The 22,023-nt window shown below is 40.2% G+C and overlaps 1 protein-coding gene across 15 annotated transcripts in view; it reads left to right on the forward strand.

The window, feature by feature from the left end:
• PARD3 (par-3 family cell polarity regulator) overlaps nt 1-22,023 on the forward strand; it is a 659,680-nt gene that overhangs the window by 441,858 nt on the left and 195,799 nt on the right. For 13 of the 15 annotated variants that reach the window (XM_044228092.1, XM_044228102.1, XM_044228097.1 and 10 more), the window contains 2 exons: nt 1,963-2,190; nt 15,746-15,977. In XM_044228092.1, the coding sequence (XP_044084027.1) occupies nt 1,963-2,190; nt 15,746-15,977 (460 nt within the window). Of the gene's footprint in view, nt 1-1,962; nt 2,191-15,745; nt 15,978-20,612; nt 20,731-22,023 lie in introns of those variants that run through there. The other 2 variants (XM_044228106.1, XM_044228107.1) reach the window with 1 other exon arrangement.

Consider the following 22,023-nt stretch of genomic DNA (forward strand, 5'->3'; position numbering starts at 1 on the left):
TTTCATAAAGAAAAACTTAATATACCTGAGTGATGTTTTTATGAAAATCTTTACTGGAAGCATGAAATCTTTATTGGAGAAATATAGATAGATATGAATACACACACACACACACACACACACACACACACGTCCTTTATGCTCCCCAAAAAGTGCCAAATATTTGTCTGATAAGTGACTACAGAGCTCAGATGCATCTGGTAGGTTATGAAAATTGATATGCATGAGTTATTCAGAAAAAGGGTTCCCCTGTGCTAATTCTAGGAAATATAAAGTAAATGTCCCTGCCTACAAGTGATCTTCTCCTCTTCTCTTTGACTTCTTGATTTCTTACTTTTTGTTTAATTCTAGAACAAAATTCATTTTCCTTCCTGTGACATGACTTTTATGAGTATTTAGAACATGAACTTGTCAAAAATTATAGTGCTATCAAGAGAAAAAGTAAGATTGATCATTCTAGAAAGAAACATTTCATGGGAATTTTTGTTATAAAATAATCAAATATATACAATCCTGCACTGAGAAAGTTCAATAAATCGTCTTTTTCTCCCAAACACAATAATTGAGGGACTATTATTTCTTCATTAGAATCATCTGTCTTGCCTTTCTGCCTGTGTTACATTTTTGACATATTTATTCTAACTTAAAAACTGATACCCCATTGTGAAAATGAGGTGGGAGATGTAATGTAAATGGATCTTAAAAAGATAATTCTTGTTTTGACTCTCAGTTTAACTTTTATTCTGTTTTCTACCCTGAGCCATGCAAAGCCCGTGTCATAATTATTTGCCTTGTAGGTGATACCATATCAAGGCTCTGCCTTAATTATTGATTAACACGTGAGCTGGTGACCCCATGTACAGATAAACGACCTGCTCTCTTCTACCTTCCCATTTTTTTTGTACCTGTCTTTTTAACAGCATAAGTGACGAGCTAGTTCTGAAACCTGGGCTGACCAGTGGTGGTCCAAAGCTGGTGTTTTAGTCATGGAGAGGCAGACTTCATCTGCCTCTGAGTGCCAGGGCAGGCAGTGATGGATGCGGCTGTCTTCCTCGCTCAAAGAAATCCATCTTGATTGCCTTCTAAAGCGTGGTGCTACTGGTACTCTCTCCGGGCCCCCTGCCCTATATCCTCCAGAAACAGCCCCATCGTTCATTCTCCCAATTCTCCCCTGCCATCCTACTGAAATTTTCTTCGTTAATTGTTAAGTTTTCTTCCTCCTGTTCCTCACTTGTTCCTCGAGAAGCTATTATTACTCCCGAGCCTGGAGACACACGTCCTCATGTTCAGCATCTGAGTCTCGCCTCCTTTACGGCTCCCTAGTGAGAGCCCTTATGTAATTTGTTTCTATTCAGATCTTGCATTGCTCTTTCCTGAGAACATTAATATTTCCCAGAATCAGGTTTCTGCCTGGTGCCAGGGTGCCCTAATTGACTCAGTGACGAGTAGTCTTTGTGCTCGTTTTACTGACTGAGCTGTGTGAAGCCGCGGTGTAATGAGGAAGAGAATTCATGGAACCCATTGAGATGAAAGTTTAAATTCTGCTGTAAATAATTTTGAGCTGTCAATAAATGATTTCAGTTAAGTTACAAAGCTTACATTTGGTTGCTTATTCTAGCCTTATCATCATCCTTACTTTTCAAGTAAGCTTCTGGGTTATTCTAGCTGTTTTCGCTTATTTACATACTTGGAGCAAATGATTTGACCAGCAAATGATTTATCTCTCTTGGGCTAAAAATGGAGACTAATGAAAATAGAGAAAGTAGACTAAATTTAAAATATATTTGGAAAAAAATTAAAATTAGTTACTATTACTTTATTTTTATAACATTTCCATCCACACTTTAGAATTCAGTGAGTGAATAATTTATGTCCCTGATGTTTTCCACAGTCCGTAGGTATTCAGGTATGTAATTTTCACCACTAATTCTAACTAACATTTCATTTTTGTAAATCTCCAAGGCTCCCCCAGCAGAGATGTAGGCCCTTCCCTGGGTCTGAAAAAGTCAAGCTCATTAGAGAGTCTGCAGACAGCGGTCGCTGAAGTGACTTTGAATGGGGATATTCCTTTCCACCGCCCACGGCCACGGATAATCAGAGGAAGGGGATGCAATGAAAGCTTCAGAGCTGCCATCGACAAGTCCTATGATAAACCTGCGGTGGATGATGATGATGAGGGCATGGAGACGTGTAAGTTTATAATGTCTGAAAGAATAGCAATTACAGACAGCTTGGTAGAGTCGGAGTTCTTAAAGTATGCTTCAGGGAACCCTAGTTATCCTAGTTATCCTTCAGAGGGATCAGTGAGGTCCAAACTTTTCATAATGATAAGATGTCATTTATTATCTTTGTACCCTTGTTTTCTCACGAGGACACAGTTGGGTTTTCTAGAGACAACGAGTCATTTGATACTGCAGTAGATTGAAAGCAGAACAGATAGAAGAATCGGTCTTTTCAGCCAGATAGCAAAGAGATTTGCTGAAATGGAAAACAGTGCTGTGGTTCGCACTCATTGTTTTTTGAAAAAACAATGATTGTTTTATAAAAACAATTTCTCTTAATATAAATTTTGTTTTCTATAAAGTAATATTTTTAGGTCTTCTCAGTTTCAATTCAGTAAATAATGATAGAGATAATCCACGTAAAAAATTATTTTGAGTCCTTAATAATTTTTAGGAATTTAAAGTTATCCTGAGACTAAAATGTTTGAAAATCGCCGCTATAATGCGATATCTCCAGTGAATATATGTAATATGCTTTTGAAACCGTAGTTTTATTTTTATGAATTACTCTTGCTTTCCTTGATCTTAGCTGGCATATTTGTAGATGTGTGTATTTCAAAATTGCAAAATATTTTAAGCTAAGATTATTGAAAGTCAAAGGTTATTATGGGTGAGCAATATGTTTTCCGTAGAATATTGAGAAAAAAGTATTATTTATAAGTATGTTCAGATGTTCAGATGTTACAGAGCACTATCTTTATAGTTAAACAGTCATGGCATAAAAATAACCGTTCTGTTGGTTTTAAAAATCAGAAAACAACCTTAGTATATTTACCTAAAAGAAAAAGGATTTAAGAGTCCTAATAGTAAAAACTGTTGACTAGCTTCTGTTGTTCATAATTACTGCTCTATACTTTTATAATTCTATTGGACTTGGAAGTTCAAACACTACTCTGTGCATCTAACCGTTGTTAGAGACACTACTGCTCAAAGTCCAGGCAGAAACCAGAGATAATTGAAGTGGATTGTAATCTACTTGCAATTTTACTTTTGGGTGAACCGCTTCTGTCACAAATACCTAAGGAAAATTGCAGTGGGGAAGAAAAGCTTTAGATAAGAATCACATTCTGTGGGGACTGAAAGCGAAATCATATAGTTTTTGCCTGTCACACATACACTGGTTTTGGGAAGGCGAATACCACCGTCATCACGTAGCAAGTGAAACTTCGGGAGGGCACTGCTCTGCCCCACCCCCGCCTTCCTGCCCCTTCACCTCCTTCTCCATCTAAAGCTGGATGGAGCCTTTTCATTCTATCCAGCCAGTGATTTTCAAATGTATGCAACCTCTTCTTGCCAGATGAAGAACATATTTCCTACTTTTGCTGCCAAGTCTGGGCTCCAAGATCCTGAGTCATACGCGCTTTCAGCCGCCTTTGAGTTTTTTCCCGCTCCATCAGTGGTTCCTCTCCAGCCTAAGCAGTATCTCTCATGCAGCCCTACTGTGGTAGCATCGTGCTTCTGCCTGTCCTGGGTCTGTATTTAATGAGACGTATGGTACTTTGGCCCTTCACTCTCAGTTCTTTTTTAAGCTTCTACAGTTTCTGATGCTTTTGAATTTTTTTCTTGTTCTGGTTAAAATGTTATTTAAATTCACTCATAAAATGTAATTTTCTCATCTATAACACTCATTTCAAATGCATCAGGGGATGGAATATATATCAGTCCAAGGCACGTGTTTAATTCTGGTAGGGACAGTTTTCAGAGTTTCTCAGCCGTGTGGATAGACAACTAAATTTGTCCCTATGTCAACTCCGTTTTCTTTTATAATTTGAAATAACTGGTTTAAGTACATTATGTTAAAACTTTTTCATTCAGCTGCCATTGAGACAAAGACAAGCAAATAGACAAGTTATATTTTGTAAACCAAAGGGGACATTCTGGACGAGAGATGGGGAAAGACCTGTGACATGGGCATCTGTAGCCATGAGCGCTATGTTGTCCAAAAGGCCTGATTTTATCATTTTTTTCCCCTCCCAGAGCAGTCTGTTGAACTCAGGTTACAAAAGAAAAAAAGAGAGAGAGAGAAAAAAACAGATACTGTACATTTTAGACTTCCGCAGTCCGAGTCGTTGAGGCGGCATTAGTGGAGTGGAGTGAGCACTGAGCTGGGATTCGGGCGACTCGCGTCCTAGTCCACATCCTTCTGACGAATTTGGGATTCTGGTCAAGTTACCTAAAACCTTTGAGCTTTAAGTTCCTCGTTGGTGGAACTGAAGATTGGGACAACTGGATCATTGATTCTCAAAGTTGTGTCTCGTGACCTCTGGTCAGGAGGGGAGCCTCAAGGGGTTTGGGGGGAGTCCAGAAGTCAGGGAAAGGCTGAGTGGCCCGGACTCTGCTGTCACCCCTCTGTTGCCTTGGCCCTTGAGGGGTTTTTTTTTTTTTTTTTAAGTTACTTTTAATACATTGTGGTTGTCTGCACACTTTAATTTTAGTAAAGGGTAGTTTGCAGTTCTTTAGAACATTCTTGAAAAGCTCTGGTTTAGATGGTTTCTGAGGTCCTCTGTAGTTTGGCCATTCCGTGATTCTGTGTACCTGCTCACTTACCTGCCTCAGTCCTGCCCGTGAAGCTCTCTGACCTTCTGTAGGGCCCACGAAGGGAAACACCACCATATCTGGTTTAGTCCTGCCTAACCAAGCCCGGGGCCAGGCCGATCAGGGGATTCGGTGAATGTTCATTGTATCAGTGAGTGAGCTCCTGCTTAACTAGTCCCTCTGCATCCCTGTGTCTCTGTGAGAGAGAAGCGGGGCAGAGACTTTCACTCTGTGGGAAGAGGGGGGTGGTTGTGTCCTGTTGCCATCCCTTTTTGTACTCCACGCAGAACCTGCACGCACCAGACCTCTGGTGTTTAAAGTGTTTAAAAAAAAAAAAAATGCCCCTCCGACCCAGTGTTACTCCTGGTGAGCATTGGACTGTCCCCTTCATGTAGGACTGGATACAAAAAGGTGTTCTGTGGCTCCAGCAGCGAGGAAGGTCCAGCTCATTCCACTCTTCCTTTGGTTTCCTAAACAGCGTCCTTTTCAGAGTCTGGCTTCCGGATTCTCGCGGCCTGGTCCACACACGTGCTGTCACCGTGGCTTCCCAGCATCCGCGTGCTTGTTTCTGGTTGTACTCCGCATCCCGCCTCCCAGGGCACCGTCCTTTGTGGCGAGCGCATCTCTCTCCTGCCCCTGTCTGTGCTCTGGGGGTCTCCGGCAGACCGTGCTTTCCTGTGCTGTGGCCTGACGCCCTCATAGCTGCCGGTGGCAGGGAAAATGCCCTTTCGCTGCTGAACGGGGCTCTGAAGGGAGGAGCACTGTCCTAGCAGACAGTCCTTTTGTTCCCCGACCAGTGCGCCCCAGACGTGTGGGCACGGACGGCGGGCTGTCGTCGGAAGGCTGTGAGGCTGTGAGCCGAGGCAGGGGACCCGGACAGACAGCCCCCGGTGCTGCTCCTGTCCCTGTTTCCTCCTCCCGCCTGAGCCCTGCAAGTAAGATGCTGAGGTGTAGGCTCGCTTGATGGCTCTTGTCAGTCGGGCCGAGCATCTCCCTGGTGACTGTATTTCATGGCTCCGAACAGGCTTGCCTCTTCTCTGCGGTGTCGAAATCATGGCATGGGCACAACAATGGGGGCCAAGAGACCGGGGCGGGCTCCATGTGGTATCTGGTATCTGTCATCTTCTGTAACACTTACGTTCTTCCTGTGGAGATGGCAGAAGCCAGCGTTTTTGTCTCTCATTTAATCCATCTGGCCTCTCCGTGTTGTGTGTGTCTGTCTGGATCAAGATGGAGCTTTGTATTCTGGGACCCATTATCTCCGAGGCCCTACCTGGGCTTGACAGGTCAGGGCATCCACAATCTGCTCCCTCTTCTATGCAAATTACATACCCTGCCTGGCTCTCAGCACGTGGCTTCTACCTCTCCCAGAATAAATCAGTTTCTGTTGCTACGTGCAACAACATTGCTTTGTTTCCTTCTTGAAAAATATATGGCCCCATTTATTATTATTTTTTCTGTTTAAAGTTGCCAAATTGTAAGTCTTCCTATCAATACAGAAACTGCTTTTTGTTGGGGTCAGGAGGTGAAGCATAATGAAACCAAATACACTCTTATTAATTGTACCTATGGATTTTTTTAAGATCTAGTTTACAGTTTTAGATGTGAAAACTGTGTGCCTTGAAAACAGAGACAACTTGCTTTTGAGTGGCTTGCCCACTTTTCTTGTAGTCTCTTATCAGGGTATAAGAAAAGCTCTATAAAATACACATAGCTTAGTTTAACCCTATGAGATTTGAAGAAGGTAAATTTATAGGAGTAAGTCAGCTCGTATGAGAGATCTCTGGGTAATTTTTTTTGTTTATTAGTTATAAAACAGAATATTGCAGTTGATAGCTCAGATTTTCTGTGGTCGGCATTTTGCACACTCGTAGTCACTTTCAGCACTAGGTATTCCAGCAAAATATGCAAACTAGGTCTAATTTTATCTAAGCAAAACCCATTAGATTATAGAAAATCTGCTGTGACAATTCAGGACATGGGTTTCAAAGTCAAAAGTACTTCAAAAGATTATGTAGTTGATTAATATCGATAATTGGATGTTGAGCTATAGAAATTTTTGTTCCAGAATTGTAGGAATAGCCCGTCCTGTGCTTTTAAGCCAATTTGAATACTTAAATATCACCTGCAGTTTAAGAAAAGGAGCTTTGATTCAGTATGGGTGTAAGCGTGTAAAATAGCCCGAGGTGTTCGTCCCCCTTCTCTTTGTGGGTGAATATTAACTTAAGTAAGCTAAAAGTACAATGAAAAGTCACATCTGAAGTGTTTGAATTATAGAATCCTCATTTTAACCACTTTTTGATAAGAAAGAAGTATTTAAATAGTTGACCAAGAGCACACTTGGGAAAAACTGAATCATGCTGAATGTATACTTTCTGATTCATAGTCCTGTGATTTTTCTAGAATACTAAACTTCCAAATGAGAAAGCCCCTACACTAAAACTACTTAAAGTATGTGAGTGTGTGTTCATGAGTCATGCCTCCTAAAATCTGATATTTACCCTGTAAGTTCCTGGGCGCCATGGGGTGGTTCAACCCACTGGATAAACCGATCCTTAAGAAGCAATGCGGGTAAGGGCCATTGTAGCGCATGGGTTATCAGGGCACCAAAGGTCAGGGTACCCACTTAGCCTCTGTGGACTTAGAGCAGAAGGGGAGGTAGCGAGGAAAAGCCTCCCCAGAAGAGGTCTGAGTGGAGATGAGTGGTGTAGCCCGAGTGGTCTTCACCGGGCATGTAGGCAGCAGGTGCATCAGAAAGACTGTGGACCTTCTCTGGGTTGCCATAGATTGATTAAGGCTGATGTGTGTAGTGTAGGTGACGGCGTAATGAGGAATACGGTTTAAGATGAAAGTAGAAGACAAATCACAGACAACCTTGTTTAAATTATTTCTGTTTTATATGAAGGGCCTTAAAGAACCATTGAAGAATTTCGAGTAAGCGTGATTGCTGGGGTGGTAGGACAGAGGATGGTTACCAGGGGTGTCATGGTAAGTGAGCAGTACCGGTGGCAAGAAAATCAGTTATATGTTAGTAATGCGATCATCCAGGTTGAGTAATGAAGCTTGGCAGTGCCAAAGAAAAGGAAGAAACTGCGTTTACATGCTTAGCATCTCACACATAAAGATGGATGATGATGATGGGATTTTTCTCATTAGCGCGTCCAGGCTCTGAAACTTCGAATCATCGTCGTACTGTGTAATCACTCCATTACCAAGCTTTCTTAATTTTTCCCCATGAAATCTACTAATTCACTCCTTCTGTTCAATCTAGTCAAATCCTCATTATTTAATATCTGACGTTATTGTTAGGATCTCCTAAGTGATCCTGCTTTCTCTAGAAAATTCGTAATCACATTCTTATTCTCAGAGTCCTTCAAGCCTCCCAGCTCATTCTTGACTGGAGCATGTAATCTCCATGAGCTGTGTCTTCTTCCTCCCGCTCAACCCTACCCTCTCACGGTACATTAGACTATCTGCCTTCTTCAGGAAACTTCGTCCCAAGCACTCTAGGCTTTCCTTGACTTTCTCAAGCCCTAACTGATTATATAGAATGTATCTGAGACTTTACAGTATAAAGCATTTTTTTTTTTTTTAAGATCAAGAAGATTTTGTGGAGTCCACAGTATGGACTGGCTTGATAGTTTTAGAACATTGGCTTTTGGGGGATAGTGATTTTGATTTCTTTCTTTCTTTTTTTTTTTTTTAAAGATTTTATTTATTTATTTGACAGATAGAGATCACAAGTAGGCAGAGAGGCCGTCAGAGAGGCAGGCAGAGAGAGAGGAGGAAGCAGGCTCCCCGCTGAGCAGAGAGCCTGATGCGGGGCTCGATCCCAGAACCCTGAGATCATGACCTGAGCCGAAGGCAGAGGCTTAACCCACTGAGCCACCCAGGTGCCCCTTGATTTCTCAATAAATAGCAAAATAGAGCATTGCTAGCCTTTCACTACTTTATCACATTTGCACATGGTTGTGTTGTTGTTTATTTTTGGTTTTGTATTTTTTTCCACTTAAAAGAATCAGAGCAGTGACCTGGAATCTCTTTCCTTGACACTATGAATCATATTCTGTGTAGTGTTAGAACATAGATTCAACACCAAGCTCATTCCATGATTAAAAGTAAAATTTGTAGTCAAGTTCCAATAGTAGGGTAATGAGTGCCACCATTTTGGTTGTGTAACCAATCCATTCTGTCTGTTGAAAGGAACACTTCCAGCTTCACTACATCGTCCCCATGGACAGGAAGTAGTATCCATTGTAGACTATCATTTGAATGTAAAAATCAATTAGATGCCGAAAGTTAAAATGCAGGGGTTCAGAAAATTGAGGGTATGACCCTCATTGTACTTACTTGTTCTGTAGCATTCTCTTGGGAAGGGAAGGATAACAGAGATGACATTCTACCAGCATCTTCAGGAGCATTTTACCTATTTAATTTGGAGCAACGCTAGAATATAAAGTAGAAACAAAAAATGAGTTTTGTTAATAAGTCTTCAGTTCTTTGGAAGAGTGTCCACTCTTCAACATAAACAGTTATTGTTGTTGGTTTTTTAAAAATATACTTTAGAGTGTTTTTGGAATCATCTACTTGACCTGTCCTCCAGTTGCTGAAACCACCTCTGTGATAGCACGTGGCAAATGTCACATGAAATCTTCTGTCTTTCTTTTCATAGTCAGACTCTTGGTTCTTCATCATATCAGTTATTATTCTCACCTCACATTTTAGGGTAGAAGCTTCTTAATTCTTCATGTTTCACGTTTGGTGGCAGCTTTGTAATTTTTTTTTTTTTTTTTTTAGCATTTTGAAAAAGCTAAATTTTCCATTGCCAAGAGCTCATCATTCTAATGTTAAAAGTCAGAGTCCAGAAAAGCAGATCCTGTTATTCGACACCATCTGTATCACTAGCTGTTCATTTTCCACATCTTTCTTCCTTTTCAAAGTCAAAATATTCTACTAAAATAAGAAACAAAAAGAATATTTATATCCCCAAAGTTCTTGAATCCTGCATAGGACTTTGCAGTGCCCGGGAGTCTAGTCTTCATTAATTTTTATCACTTTTTTTTTTTTAACCTAAGATTAATCAGTAGAAATTGGTAGGGGTCAGTGGATTTGCTAAGTCTAGTGAAATTTTCCCATTACTCCTGTCTCGTTTGAACTTGCTCATTTTAAGTTTTAAGAAGATAAATTCCAAAGACTTGGTCATCCTCTATACAATTACTCCATTTAATTCTTTGTCTTTTAAAATAAATTGTAAATTACTCAAGAATATGTGGTTCCCTCATTAGGTATTTCTGATATCTAGGGTAGTCCTTCATAAGTAGGGAACAGTAAAGGATAGTTTTCCATGTGATTGACTATTTGTTCATTCTGTCATTCACTCAAGAAATAATGATGCTTCTTTGAGCTGTGCCCTCAACGGAAAAGACTTGTTTACTGGTGATTAAGAAGTAATATTATCATTCTCATTTTGTGTTTCCCTGTTTATACCTACTGAACAGTTCATTTAACTCTAGTAGCCAGTCTGAACAAATCATTTAATTCTAGCAAAGTTGTCACCACTACCCAGAATTACATTTAACTGCTAACTCTTACACTTGGGATAGACTGTGTATCTTCCATGGCTACTCTAAAGTTTGATTTACACAATGTACCTATTAGGATGCTTTCAGCTGCATTTAATAGAAAATCCAACTCAGAGCAACTAGGACCATAAGGAAATGCACTGTCTTACGTAGCTGAGCTCTGGGGTTGGGCAACTTCAGAGACCATTGGGTTCATAGCCCAGCAGGGTTACCAAAGATCCCCCATCTTCCTGCCCTTTCGGCTCCATTCTCCACAATTCAGCTTATCTAAAGGGTAATCACAGACCTCAGAGGCCTTCTGCTTTCTTGTCCATATCCAGCGGAGGGGAGTGAATGAGCTATCTTCCCAAGCATGGAGTGTTCCTATGCAGGTTGATGGGGCCATTCTCAGACTAGTAACGTTGGAAATAGTAAATCAAGGGGCAGGCACCCATAGGTTGGTCTAATGCTGAAATAACATGTTGGAGCTAGACTGCATTCCTGAACATGGTCAGAGTCCCATTAAGAAGAAGAAAGGGGAAAATGGATTGTGGATAAGCAACCAACAGAAATCATTAACAGTATCAACAGTAACAATGGGGAAGAAAATTCTCTCTGGTCCATGTGGTTTAGAGTCAATTTTTGATTGGAAATTGTTTGTGATAACTAGATAGAAGTATTTGTTTATGTCAGGAGCTATAGAACTTTTTCAGTTGAAACCTAACGTCATTTCCTCCATAATCATTAACATATAAGTGCCCAATCTTTTCTGAACTTCTTGGTGACCCAGTCCTAACATGATACCTTGCAGAATTAAGTAGCTTAATTTGTAGCATGGACTAGAATTTTAATTGAGCTGCATTTGCATCTGTTGAAAACATGGTAATTAGGTATGTTTTAATTGCAGAATGACGGTGCTGCATTAAAGAGAAATGAGCAGCTTCACGTTAAACCTTCTTCAGAAAGAGAAACTTAAAACTATCTGCCTTCCTAGGTAATCATGTGGGAAAGTTCAGTGCACAGAGCAGGTTAAAATAGGCAGAAGTGTTAGTCAAAAATAGAAATTTCTATTTGTTTGGAAGGAGGTAATCATCTTTCTTTGTGTAGGCTATCTGCAAAAAGAAATCAAATAATGTGTCAAGATGAGCAGAATTAAGGAGAAAAAATGTAAAACACAGCATTTAAATAGATCATCTAAGTGTAAGTTTATGATTAGTTCTTGCATTGTAATTTATGGGGAACACAATCGATTGAACCATTTGCTGCTAATATATAGCCAGTACTTTTCTTACCTGAGAAATTGTTTATGTGAATTTTTTTGTATTTTTTTTAATTTGAGGGAATAAAAGTATTTTATGTACCTTATTATAAAGGTGGTATTAAGTGTACAAAGATTGGTTATAAAACTAAAATATAATCTGACTAGTATTATCAGTGACCTTGAATCTACATATTTAAAACAATTATACATCTGTAACCCATTTATTTAAGCTTTTGATAACCACCATAATTCTGCATGGCGACAGGGTCAAGTGAGAGATCCTTACTTTTTTTTCCTATCAAATGTTTTTAGAGTTCGAAGTATATATACTATGATACTCTAAAAGAACATCTATGTTTGTACATATGAAGCCACATATTGCTAAATATTTTTAATTAGTTGGCATTCAAAGGGATTACTTAAATCAGTACACCCCCAGAAGAGTTTCTGTGATAATGTATTATCTAAATTAGAATGTTCTGAATAAGCATAAAGAATTCTCAAACGTGCAAGTATCATTTTAAAAACAGTCCACTTGCTTGGGGCAGGAAACAGAGCTAGGATTTTTGATTTTATAAAATGAGGTTACAAAACCCGAAGTTAATAAATAATGTAATACTAATTTTCTCTGTTTCACCCAATTTAGAAAATAAGTTGTATTACATACACCAGAAAATTATTGTGAGCATGAAAAGAACTGGCAACAAATCTGACTTCAGCATATAGTCAGTTGTGAAGGCGCTGCCTTTATTCTGTTACTGAGCCAGGAGCAGACATATGCCCCTTGTACTTCTGCCAAAACTATTAGGCAGAAAACTAGCAGAACTGCTACTGATACTTCCATTCATGATTTATGATAATGGTTGCTGTGGAAGACTAAGTCACTTACATTTATTGAGCTCATTTTTTTGTTTATAGTTTCAGATATTGGAGAGGGCTCTAAAATCCATTAGACAACACGTGTAGCACTAACAATAATCACATGAAAAGGTACCAGCAACTGATGAGGGAGCAAAAACCAAGTACAATGAGCCTTCCCGATGTCGTAGTTGGGGTGTGGCTAGTTTTGTCACTCTCGGTTAGAGGAAAGTAGGTATTGCTCTGAACCTCGGGGAATGGGGATACCCAGAGATTGGAGGAGAGTTTGGTTGGTTGGGATCAAGTCCTGCGTCAGGCGTAGCCACAGTCCTTCCTCTGCTGTCTGCGTCTGCCTGGCAGTCCTCATTTTAGAAGTTTAGAGAATGGGAGGCAGACATGTAGTCACACCACATGGGGAGTACAGTAATAAAAGTTTATACCAAGAGTTATGGAAGGATGGGTAAAGGGAGGCTTGCATGTTGGGAATTTAAGAAGATTGACTAGCATCCATTTAGCTATCTTGAGTGGACCAGTAGACCTAGGTTTTACAGTTCCCGAGAACCTCTGATTGCTATGTAACTATTTGCATGATTATTTCAAAGTTGAGGCCACACCTGTTCCCCAAAGGGTTGAGACAGCAGTTGGTGACCTGGTGGAGAGCAGACATGTTTACAGGGTCAGACAAGGCACTTCAGATCCGCTAAAGCGATACTTACATTCTCCTGGGAGACTCACGTGTAAAAAGGCTACATTATACTTGGCACATCTTTGGCCTAGTTGACCAGGATATTCTTTTTTTTTTAATTATTTATTTTCTTATTTATCAGAGAGACATCACAAGTAGGCAGAGAGGCAGGCAGAGAGAGAGGAGGAAGCAGGCTCCCCGCTGAGCAGAGAGTTGGATGCGGGGCTCGATCCCAGGACCCTGAGATATGACCTGAACTGAAGGCAGAGGCTTAACCCAGGCCACCCAGGCACCTCTGACCAGGATATTCTTTCACTGCTCCGTGTAGAACACAAAAAAATGAGAGGAAAAAAAGCAAAATTTTAAAATCTACTACATCCTTTGGAGCAGGGGAGTGGTGGGGAGTGGTTCACAATTAGATCACCTGGTGCAGAGGGAGGCAGACCTTTCTAAAGGCATTTAAGTCACTGGTCGCACCTTTTTAAGTCATTAAAGTCACTGGTTGCTATCAAGTCCTAGAGTTCCATATGCATTTTTGATCTGGCTTCTTGAGTGATTTCATCAATATGAGCCACAAGTCACGGCATTAAATGAATACATAGGATTGACAGTAGGTTTCTGAAATACAGTGCTGACCGCTGGAATTATCTTTTGGGCAGACTGTGTAATGACTGGGTGATAGATTACCTCAGTGTGTGTTGTGTGAAGCATGGAATTGAGCAATCACAAACAGAGTTGCTGAAAGAAACGCATGAAGGTCTTGCTGAAGTACAGTCATATGGGACATAATTCTAGAAAGAGTCCTCGCCTGGGAGTATGCTGCCCTCAAACTTGACTGTTTCCTCAGCAAGAAATGGGAGTTGTCAGTCTGAATGACCTCTGAAGTACCTTCCAGATTTAGAAACGGTGGTGCTTTTATTCTTGAGCTGCACGAAGGCATGACCTGTTGGCGTGAGAAATATGTTGGCTCATGTTTTTAACCAAATGTGTCAACGAAAGGAATTGTACACTTTATTTTGGTATCATGCTAAGTAGCTGCATTTTTTTTAACTGTATTACTTTGGGGTGGTCATGCCATTACTGATCATCTTTTCCTCAGATTTGGGAAGGTTTACTAGCAGAACACTAAGATACTGAGATTGTTTTAACTGGCCTTATTATACTTTGATATTGTGTATTACTAACTCAAGTGTCCCTTGGTGTTGGAGAGGCAAGACTGACTTTCACTTGAAGATATATTAACTTGACTTAGAGGTCAGTTCTTTGTGAAATATTGGGAAGAGGCTTAACTGTTCTATTTGGTTCTGTGTTAGAAGAAGCTTAAAAACATTGATTCCTACTTTATTTGTTGATGCAGGAGAATAAAATGACCTCAGAAGTCAAGGGAAAATCTGAAGCCCCAATAATTCTTATCCTATTTGGAAGAAAATCTTAGGCAACCAATCTCAAAAACGATTTATGAGAGTGGCTCTTAATATGTATATGTATTGTTTCTTACTTAATATAGAAATTGTTCCAGTTCTTTTGGCAGGTGTAAACCTACTCTAGTTACTTGTCATGCTTTCAAATCAAAAAGTTTGAGGTATTGAAGTGCCCTTGGACCATATGCTTGCTGACTGTTGGTTCAGAGGATAGGATATTGTTATCACTAAGTAGATCTTTTATCTGCAGACTTCAGGGGAGTGTGAGGTTATTGATTTACACATTTTCATGGTTTTATCCATCTTTGTTTCCTTGTCATGATGTAGATGGACATGCAGAATTATTTAGGATTAGAAGATACAGTAGCATTTGCTTATGATGTTGGCTTTATGCAATGACAGCATGAGGAAAAGTAACAGGCTGTGAAGATCCAGTCTTCTGTTTGCAGAAATCACAAATGGACATATTTGGGAGCCTGAAGAAAGAAGTCCTTGTGCTGGTGTCAGTGTGCTTACTAGTGAATGGTGTAGTCTCACAAATTAATGAGGGGCCAGAGTAGATCTACGTTATCCTTACCTGCGAGGAAAGGAAGCACCAGAGGAAGAGCTGTTTGTTTTCTTTGCATTTTGCAAGTACAGTACACTGGAGCCTTAGGGATCCACGCTGTGTGATAAGCGCCTACTAATCCCCGCCAGCCATGCATAGCTGTATCAAGGATGATATTACCCTAGTGAAGGAATCAACATCTGGCCAGGAAGCTGTTTGTCTCTTACCGTTGGCACATGATCTTCACATAGGAATACCCATGTGCTTAGTAGTCATCCACACCACATGTTCAGTTCTCATTCTCTTCAAAAGTAAATAGCACGGGGGCGCCTGGCAGGCTCAGTCGCAGGAGCATGGGACTCTTGATCTCGGGGTCGTGAGTTCAAGCCCCAGGTTAGGTGTAAAGATTACTAAAAAAGGAAAAACTTAAAAAAGCAAAAACTAAATTAACATTGCAATCCCCATTGATAGCAGGGTCAAACAACGGTAGAAAATGTAGGAAAGCAAAATCCGCATGTGTATATTTTAGCCTCTTTCACTTTGTTCTTTTGGTTCATTGTTTTCCTCATCTGTTTGTGTTTGTTTCCCTTCCAAGTGGAGGAAGACACAGAAGAAAGTTCAAGATCAGGGAGAGAGTCTGTATCCACAGCCAGTGATCAGCCTTCACATTCTCTGGAGAGACACATGAATGGAAACCAAGAGAAAGGCGATAAGATGGATAGGAGAAAGGATAAAGCTGGCAAAGACAAGAAGAAAGACCGAGACAAGGAGAAGGACAAAATGAAAGCCAAGAAGGGAATGCTGAAGGGCTTGGGAGACATGTTCAGGTAAGTCTTTACTGACCCAGAGCAGATCATCCCTAGACATACTTAATCCAGAATTCCAGGAGCACAGACTTGAAAACACTATCTTTGAGTTCAACCAGAAATGTTTTCTAATTTTCAGTCTTTGCCGTTGGCACTTGTAATTTCTCAAGAATTTCACTTGAGTCATTTCAGACCATTGTAGCAGCCTTAAAGATGTTTTCTTGCCAACCATGTAAATAACGGTGAGAGGAAGGAAGGACATGTCTTCATGTTAGCTGTGCATAGAGTAAAAGCCCCGTGGAGACAAAGGGCTATTAAAGCGGTGTTTGTTCTTTTGTGTGTGTGAACAATGGTTCATTATTTAAATTTAACATAGAGCTCAAGTTAGTGGTAGCATTTAAAGGTTCATTAATAACAAGTCTAATAAAAAATGTTACAAATAGAGCTTCAATTAAGCTGTGTTGATTAATTTAATACTTATTACTTCAGTCTGTAAAGATCTCATTAAATGTAGTCTCTGGCTGTTTCCTGACAGTTGTTTTTGTGTCCCTAAATTATACTCCAGGATTACTTAGCATATCGTTTTTTACAAATCATTGCTCCACAGTAAAAGTGACAAGTTGTTCAGAAGTTGCACTGAAACTCTCCCATAAATGTTCATCTTAAGTGATTTATAATATTCAGGCATTTAATGTTAAATATAAAGATTGCTCGATTGTTCCATAAATTAAACCCCTAAACATATCAAGATCATGGTTTCAAATTGAAAACATACAGCATAGTCACTTGACTCTTCAAAACGTAGTTACCCTGTATTAGGAATCCCTTCCTTTTAACTATTTTTTAATTGCAAAATATGAACAAGAGTTTTTATTTTCATGGAATTTCTTGATTTATGATCCTCAGGTTGACCTCAATAACTCAGAGAGTTAAAGATATGTCAGGCCTGCAAAGTTGAGGACTCGGGGCACAGCCTACAGGCCACACAATCCAACAGATGTGCTCTGTACATGTCTGAATAACTCGAGTGCACAGAAGTATACTACAGTTAGAGAAAACAAAGCCTGGTCTATTAGCGGCATTAGCTTTTATTTAAATATGAAGGGATTTCCATCTCTGATGCTTTAGAGTTTGGGGATATTCCTAGTTTGACATTAGAGTTTTTTTTGTTTATATACTCCCGAATGCATTTTTCAGTCGGTTTCGCCTTTCTTAATTATATGCTGTGTCCAGGAACACCTATGGGATGAAACTGCGCTAACGGCCACTTTATTTCAGTTTCTGTGTTAGCCAGGAGCTTTTCTCTCTGTCTATGTAGATGGGCAGCACATAAGCTGGCACTTGGTTACATATGACGTAAGGCTCTTGCCCATCAATTATAATTTAAGGACTATGTACTGCTGTCTTCTTTAGAGAAGACGAGATGGGAGAGTATCTTCCCTAGACGTAACACATTCAACCGGTAGTACAGTCTTGTGTCTAGGTGCCCTCCAGGAGTTACATTGAAAGTCAATGTTCGTCAGCCAACATTTATCTGGCACATAGAGGGCTCTGTCCTTCTCCTGGAATAAAAAAAAAATAAGCAACTTTCTGGTGTGTTTTTTATAAAATATGTTATAAATTATTTTCCTTATAGATTTTTTTCTGTAATTTACAGCTCCAGAATAAGAGAGGATTTATGGTAGAGTTGTTCCTTTGTGGGTCAGAAGAGTGGACAGTGTGGGGTCCATGGGAACATGTATGTTTCAGAGGGATGCCAAATTGTTACCCGGCAAGCACCTTGTTGCTAAAAGTTCTGTAAAATACCACATGATGTTTTCTCTAGACAGATTCTGTAGATTATACCTGCATCCTTTAGTGAAAGCCAGCTTTGTGAAAATTCTAATTTCAAAGGCCTGCGTGTTTTTGAAAACTAACTTCCATGTTTAGGTGTGGGGGCCAAAGGGTCTGTGTGTGTGTGTGTGTGTGTGTGTGTGTTTGTCCCCTAAAAAATTGGCTCGTGTTCTCCCAGTGTTTGAGAATAGCTATTAAAGAAAATCACGGATGTTCACACTTTTTCGGGAATACAGAGTCAGTGGTTTGCTAGAATTAGCCCATGTTGGCTTCTGAGAGTGGGTTGCTCCCTGTTCAGACACGTAGCCCAACGATTGTTAAACACGCCATTATAAAAATTAAGTCCGTTTTATAAAATCAAAAACAGTACTCAAAATTTACCAGTTCCTGATTATTTTATCTCATTTTTCCACGATCTCTGCTTTTGAGGTTGTTTACTCCTGTCTCATCGGCACGTGCGGACATGTTACGAGGGGGGCAGACACAGCTCTCGCCAGCGCTGCCTTCCAGACGTGTGCTGCTGGATGAGTATGGGCTGTGCTGGGAGAGCTTAGACCATGGAAGTGTCTGAGTTCCACAGAACAGAGCTGCTTCCCCTAGGAGAATGACATGCCACCAAGTGACAAATGTAAATCTCTCTTCAGCAGAGTCTCGGTAACTTGTCTAGTTTTCTTGACTGTGGCTGTCTTCTATCTGGGTGCAGACCTCTGGCTCAGCCCTTTGGGAAATGGTTGAAGCTTGCCAAGCACTTCTCCTTGAAAATGAGCTGAGAATAATTTATTAAACAAAATACGCTTTTTGTCTGATTGACTCTTGGCTCTTAATCCTTCCTTCACACCATTATTTTATGTTCTTCTTATTGGAGAAGACTCTTATTAAAGTTTTGTTAGATTTTTTCAAAACATTTCGTAACTACCTCTCATTCTGAATCTCACTGTTTGAGACCAATCCAGTCTCACGTTGCTTCTTTTATGTTTTCTTTCTTTTTTTTTTTTTTTTAATAATGTACGGAATAGAGTCCGATTTTAAAATTCGTCTCTTCCCTTTTTGTGCTCTTATGGAGAAGAGCATGTGATTTCCTTAGCGGTGTTGCTTTTAAATAGCTTAATCAAAATATGTATGTGCATATACATTCTTAGATCAGTTTGTAAGGAGTTCGAATGAGGCTGCCCAACGGAGACCTGAAGTACGAACCAAGGATGTGTGTGTGTCTGTGTGCAAGCGTGTGTTTTTATGATTTTGTTTCTGTGTTTTGTTTCAGGTAACAGAATGATAAAGCTAAGGGTCAGGGGCATTAGATATTGGTCTAGCTTTCTGGGCACATGAGCTTTTTCTGTTTGGTCACTGAAGGAGGTAATAATAAGTTTTCCTTTAAAAGCAGGCTCACAAGCTCTCCCTCCTACCATCTCCCTCCACAGCTCCCCGCAAACACATACACTCTCTTCCTACCCCTATAGATTGTGATTTGGGGTTCAGTTTGAAGAAGGCCAAACATACGGACCCTGTTTTTAAAAGGGCACCAGAGGAAACCATGGCACCTTGCATAAGTATTTTTATTTATTGGTATAGTCAGAGGACATGGTTTTCTATTTCACACATTGAATGGTAGTCACAAAGATGATTTAATTATTGATAAACAGCTCTAGGAAAGAATGTGTTGAGTCCTATGAATCACTTCTCTGTTTATAAATTATGGAGTATATGAAGTGCAAAAGCTGTCTTAATGCAAGTTTTAAATCACAAATTCAAATCTATAAGAAATCAAATAACAAATGTAAAGTGTTTCATGTTTGTATGAATTTCTCATTGTATATACTACATCTTCTTTTGCACATAAGGAACTCCTGTTGCCTTAATTAAAATGGCTTTGTAGCTAAGAAACCAGAGTGCGCTTGCTAAATAGGTAAACATGACTTGTAAATGTAATCATTCTTTGTGCAAAGTGCAGAACAGAGGGAGGGTCTGGAATTTTGAGTCTTTGTTTATGTTTGATTTTCAGATGCTTGCCTATTCACATTTAATACTCCAGAATATTTTTGAGAATTCCGCAGCTCATGAAATTGTCCCTAAAGAGGGAAGGAACTAAATCTGCCCTTTAGAAGGAGAGAGATCTATTATTTAATGTTTTAAATGAGTTCATGTTTGAAGGAAAGCAAGAGCATTATTCAGTAACATACTTTTGCCTGGTGTTTGTCTTCAAATTGAAATAATCAATACGATAATAAAACCCTATTTTAGGACAATAGTCTCCAATAGTAAGTGTTGAAAAAATTACGTATTGCTCTCCTTTTCAGTCCTGGAGTAAGTACAATTTGATATTGCTTTGCCTAAAAGGTTAGCATGGTTCTGTTTCGGATGTCGTAGAATTGTATCCACTCTCCAACTGAAGGTTTCTTAGAGGTGACCTCACTGTGCACATCTCGGGTTCATTTTGTGCTTTTGTCCATATGTGACAGCTGAGAACCTATCACTGTGGAGAGCTAAAGCAAAAGTAATGTTGCATTATTACCATTAAAATTGAATCCTCCAATTACACTTAAAATGATTACCTGGGTCCCTGCAGCATTGTTTTATTTAGTTCTGTAAGAGGAAATAGGTAATTTAGTTTGAAACCTTGTTTGGTTGAAATCAGATACACTGGTATCTTTCCCCTTTTAGAATATGATAGTTTTCAGACCACAGTGAACATGATCAGATTTTAAGACTTAATGTTGTAGCTTGGATTACACTCTTTAGGCTTTGAGAGAATAACAAACAGGAATGACTGTTGCTTCCCTTACCTGTACTTACTAACTGTGTGTCTGTACCGTGTTTCTCATTTAGCCTTGCCAAACTGAAGCCTGAGAAGAGATGAACAACAAACCAGATTCAAAAAGGTCTCGAGAAGCACATATTTGCACAGTTGATTTTTAAAACAAACAATAAATTTACTTTCAATGAAGTCTTAGTGGCTGTTGACGAATTTTGTTTACGACATCAGCAGTTTCGATGGTTTGGTAATTTCCATATTAATCAATTTGGAACTTTTTCATCTTGATTTTGAGCTTGGGGGTTTAAATTACTGCTTGTAAAGGCAGAGAAGTGTTTTTTTCTATCATTTTTATTAGCCCCTTTTTAATAGTGGAAAACCATAGTCTAGCTGCTGGCGTATTCAGAAATCATCAGCACACATCAGTCCGATGTTAGAATCTGCTTTCGAGACGATGTAATGTACCCGTTTGGTTTGTGTGACACGGTGGCCAAGGACACAGGCAGGTGGCAGGGAGGCCTGTGGGTTGGGACTGTCACCCACCCCTTGATAACCAAATCTGCCGGTTTGCAAGGTACTTTTGAACAAAGTTGAGTCCCTTCATAGGTTACAGGGCTCAGACAAAAGATGGGGGTTAGGAAAAGAGATGTCTGTGCTTGGGGGGCGTGGCTGACCCAGCAGGTCCTTCCTGGGAAAAAGTAGAGTCACTCCAGCAACGAGTAATTCAAAGGTTTGCTGAGGCCCCAGGGAGTTAAGAGCACATACCCTTTTATAACAGTGTTTCCGGAAAGAGTCTCTCTGACCACGTTTCGTAATCACTACAGTCTGAATGTACGGGTGGCTCTCAGCCTGTCCTTCCTTTAGGAGGAAGCCTTCTGCTCAGAAGAAGCCTTAACTCACCACCTTTCCATTCTGTGCATCTTCAGAATTGCCGGCAGGACTCTATGTAGTTAGCTTCATTCCCGGAGAATGTTGGAATCGTATCGCTCTTGAAAATAAACGTGACGACGAAACAGAGAACCATTTCATAAAGGGTGTCTCGAAGCTGGCTTGTGCACCTGTGAGGATGGAACTCCGCCCGCCCCTGCCAGGCAACAGCCCTGACCTGGATCCCAGGAAGGAGGCTCCCATAAGCCTGTTTATTTGTTGATGTCGGAAATAGTGGGGCTTGTAGATTTTTATGGCTCAGGCCTAATTGCCCTGTGGGTGAATGTGACCGGGGGCACACTGGTAACGTTAAATGGCACTCCGTCTAAGCTGCTGCTGATTGAGGGAATGCAGTTAAGATACATCTGTGGGAAAGTCTGCCCATCTGTATGAAGGACAGGCACAGTACTTCCTAACAGAAAAGAAAGGACTTCAGAGATCTTGTGTAATTTTACCTGGTTTCTCGTCTGTGAGCTGGACAGAGACCAGCCCCGTTGTGTGAGTACACAGGCGGGGGAGGATCCCTCGGAGTAAGTTTCAAATCTGTGCCACCGAGGA

The sequence above is a fragment of the Neovison vison genome, chromosome 12 (assembly GCF_020171115.1).
Source record: "Neovison vison isolate M4711 chromosome 12, ASM_NN_V1, whole genome shotgun sequence".
NCBI lineage: Eukaryota > Metazoa > Chordata > Mammalia > Carnivora > Mustelidae > Neogale > Neogale vison.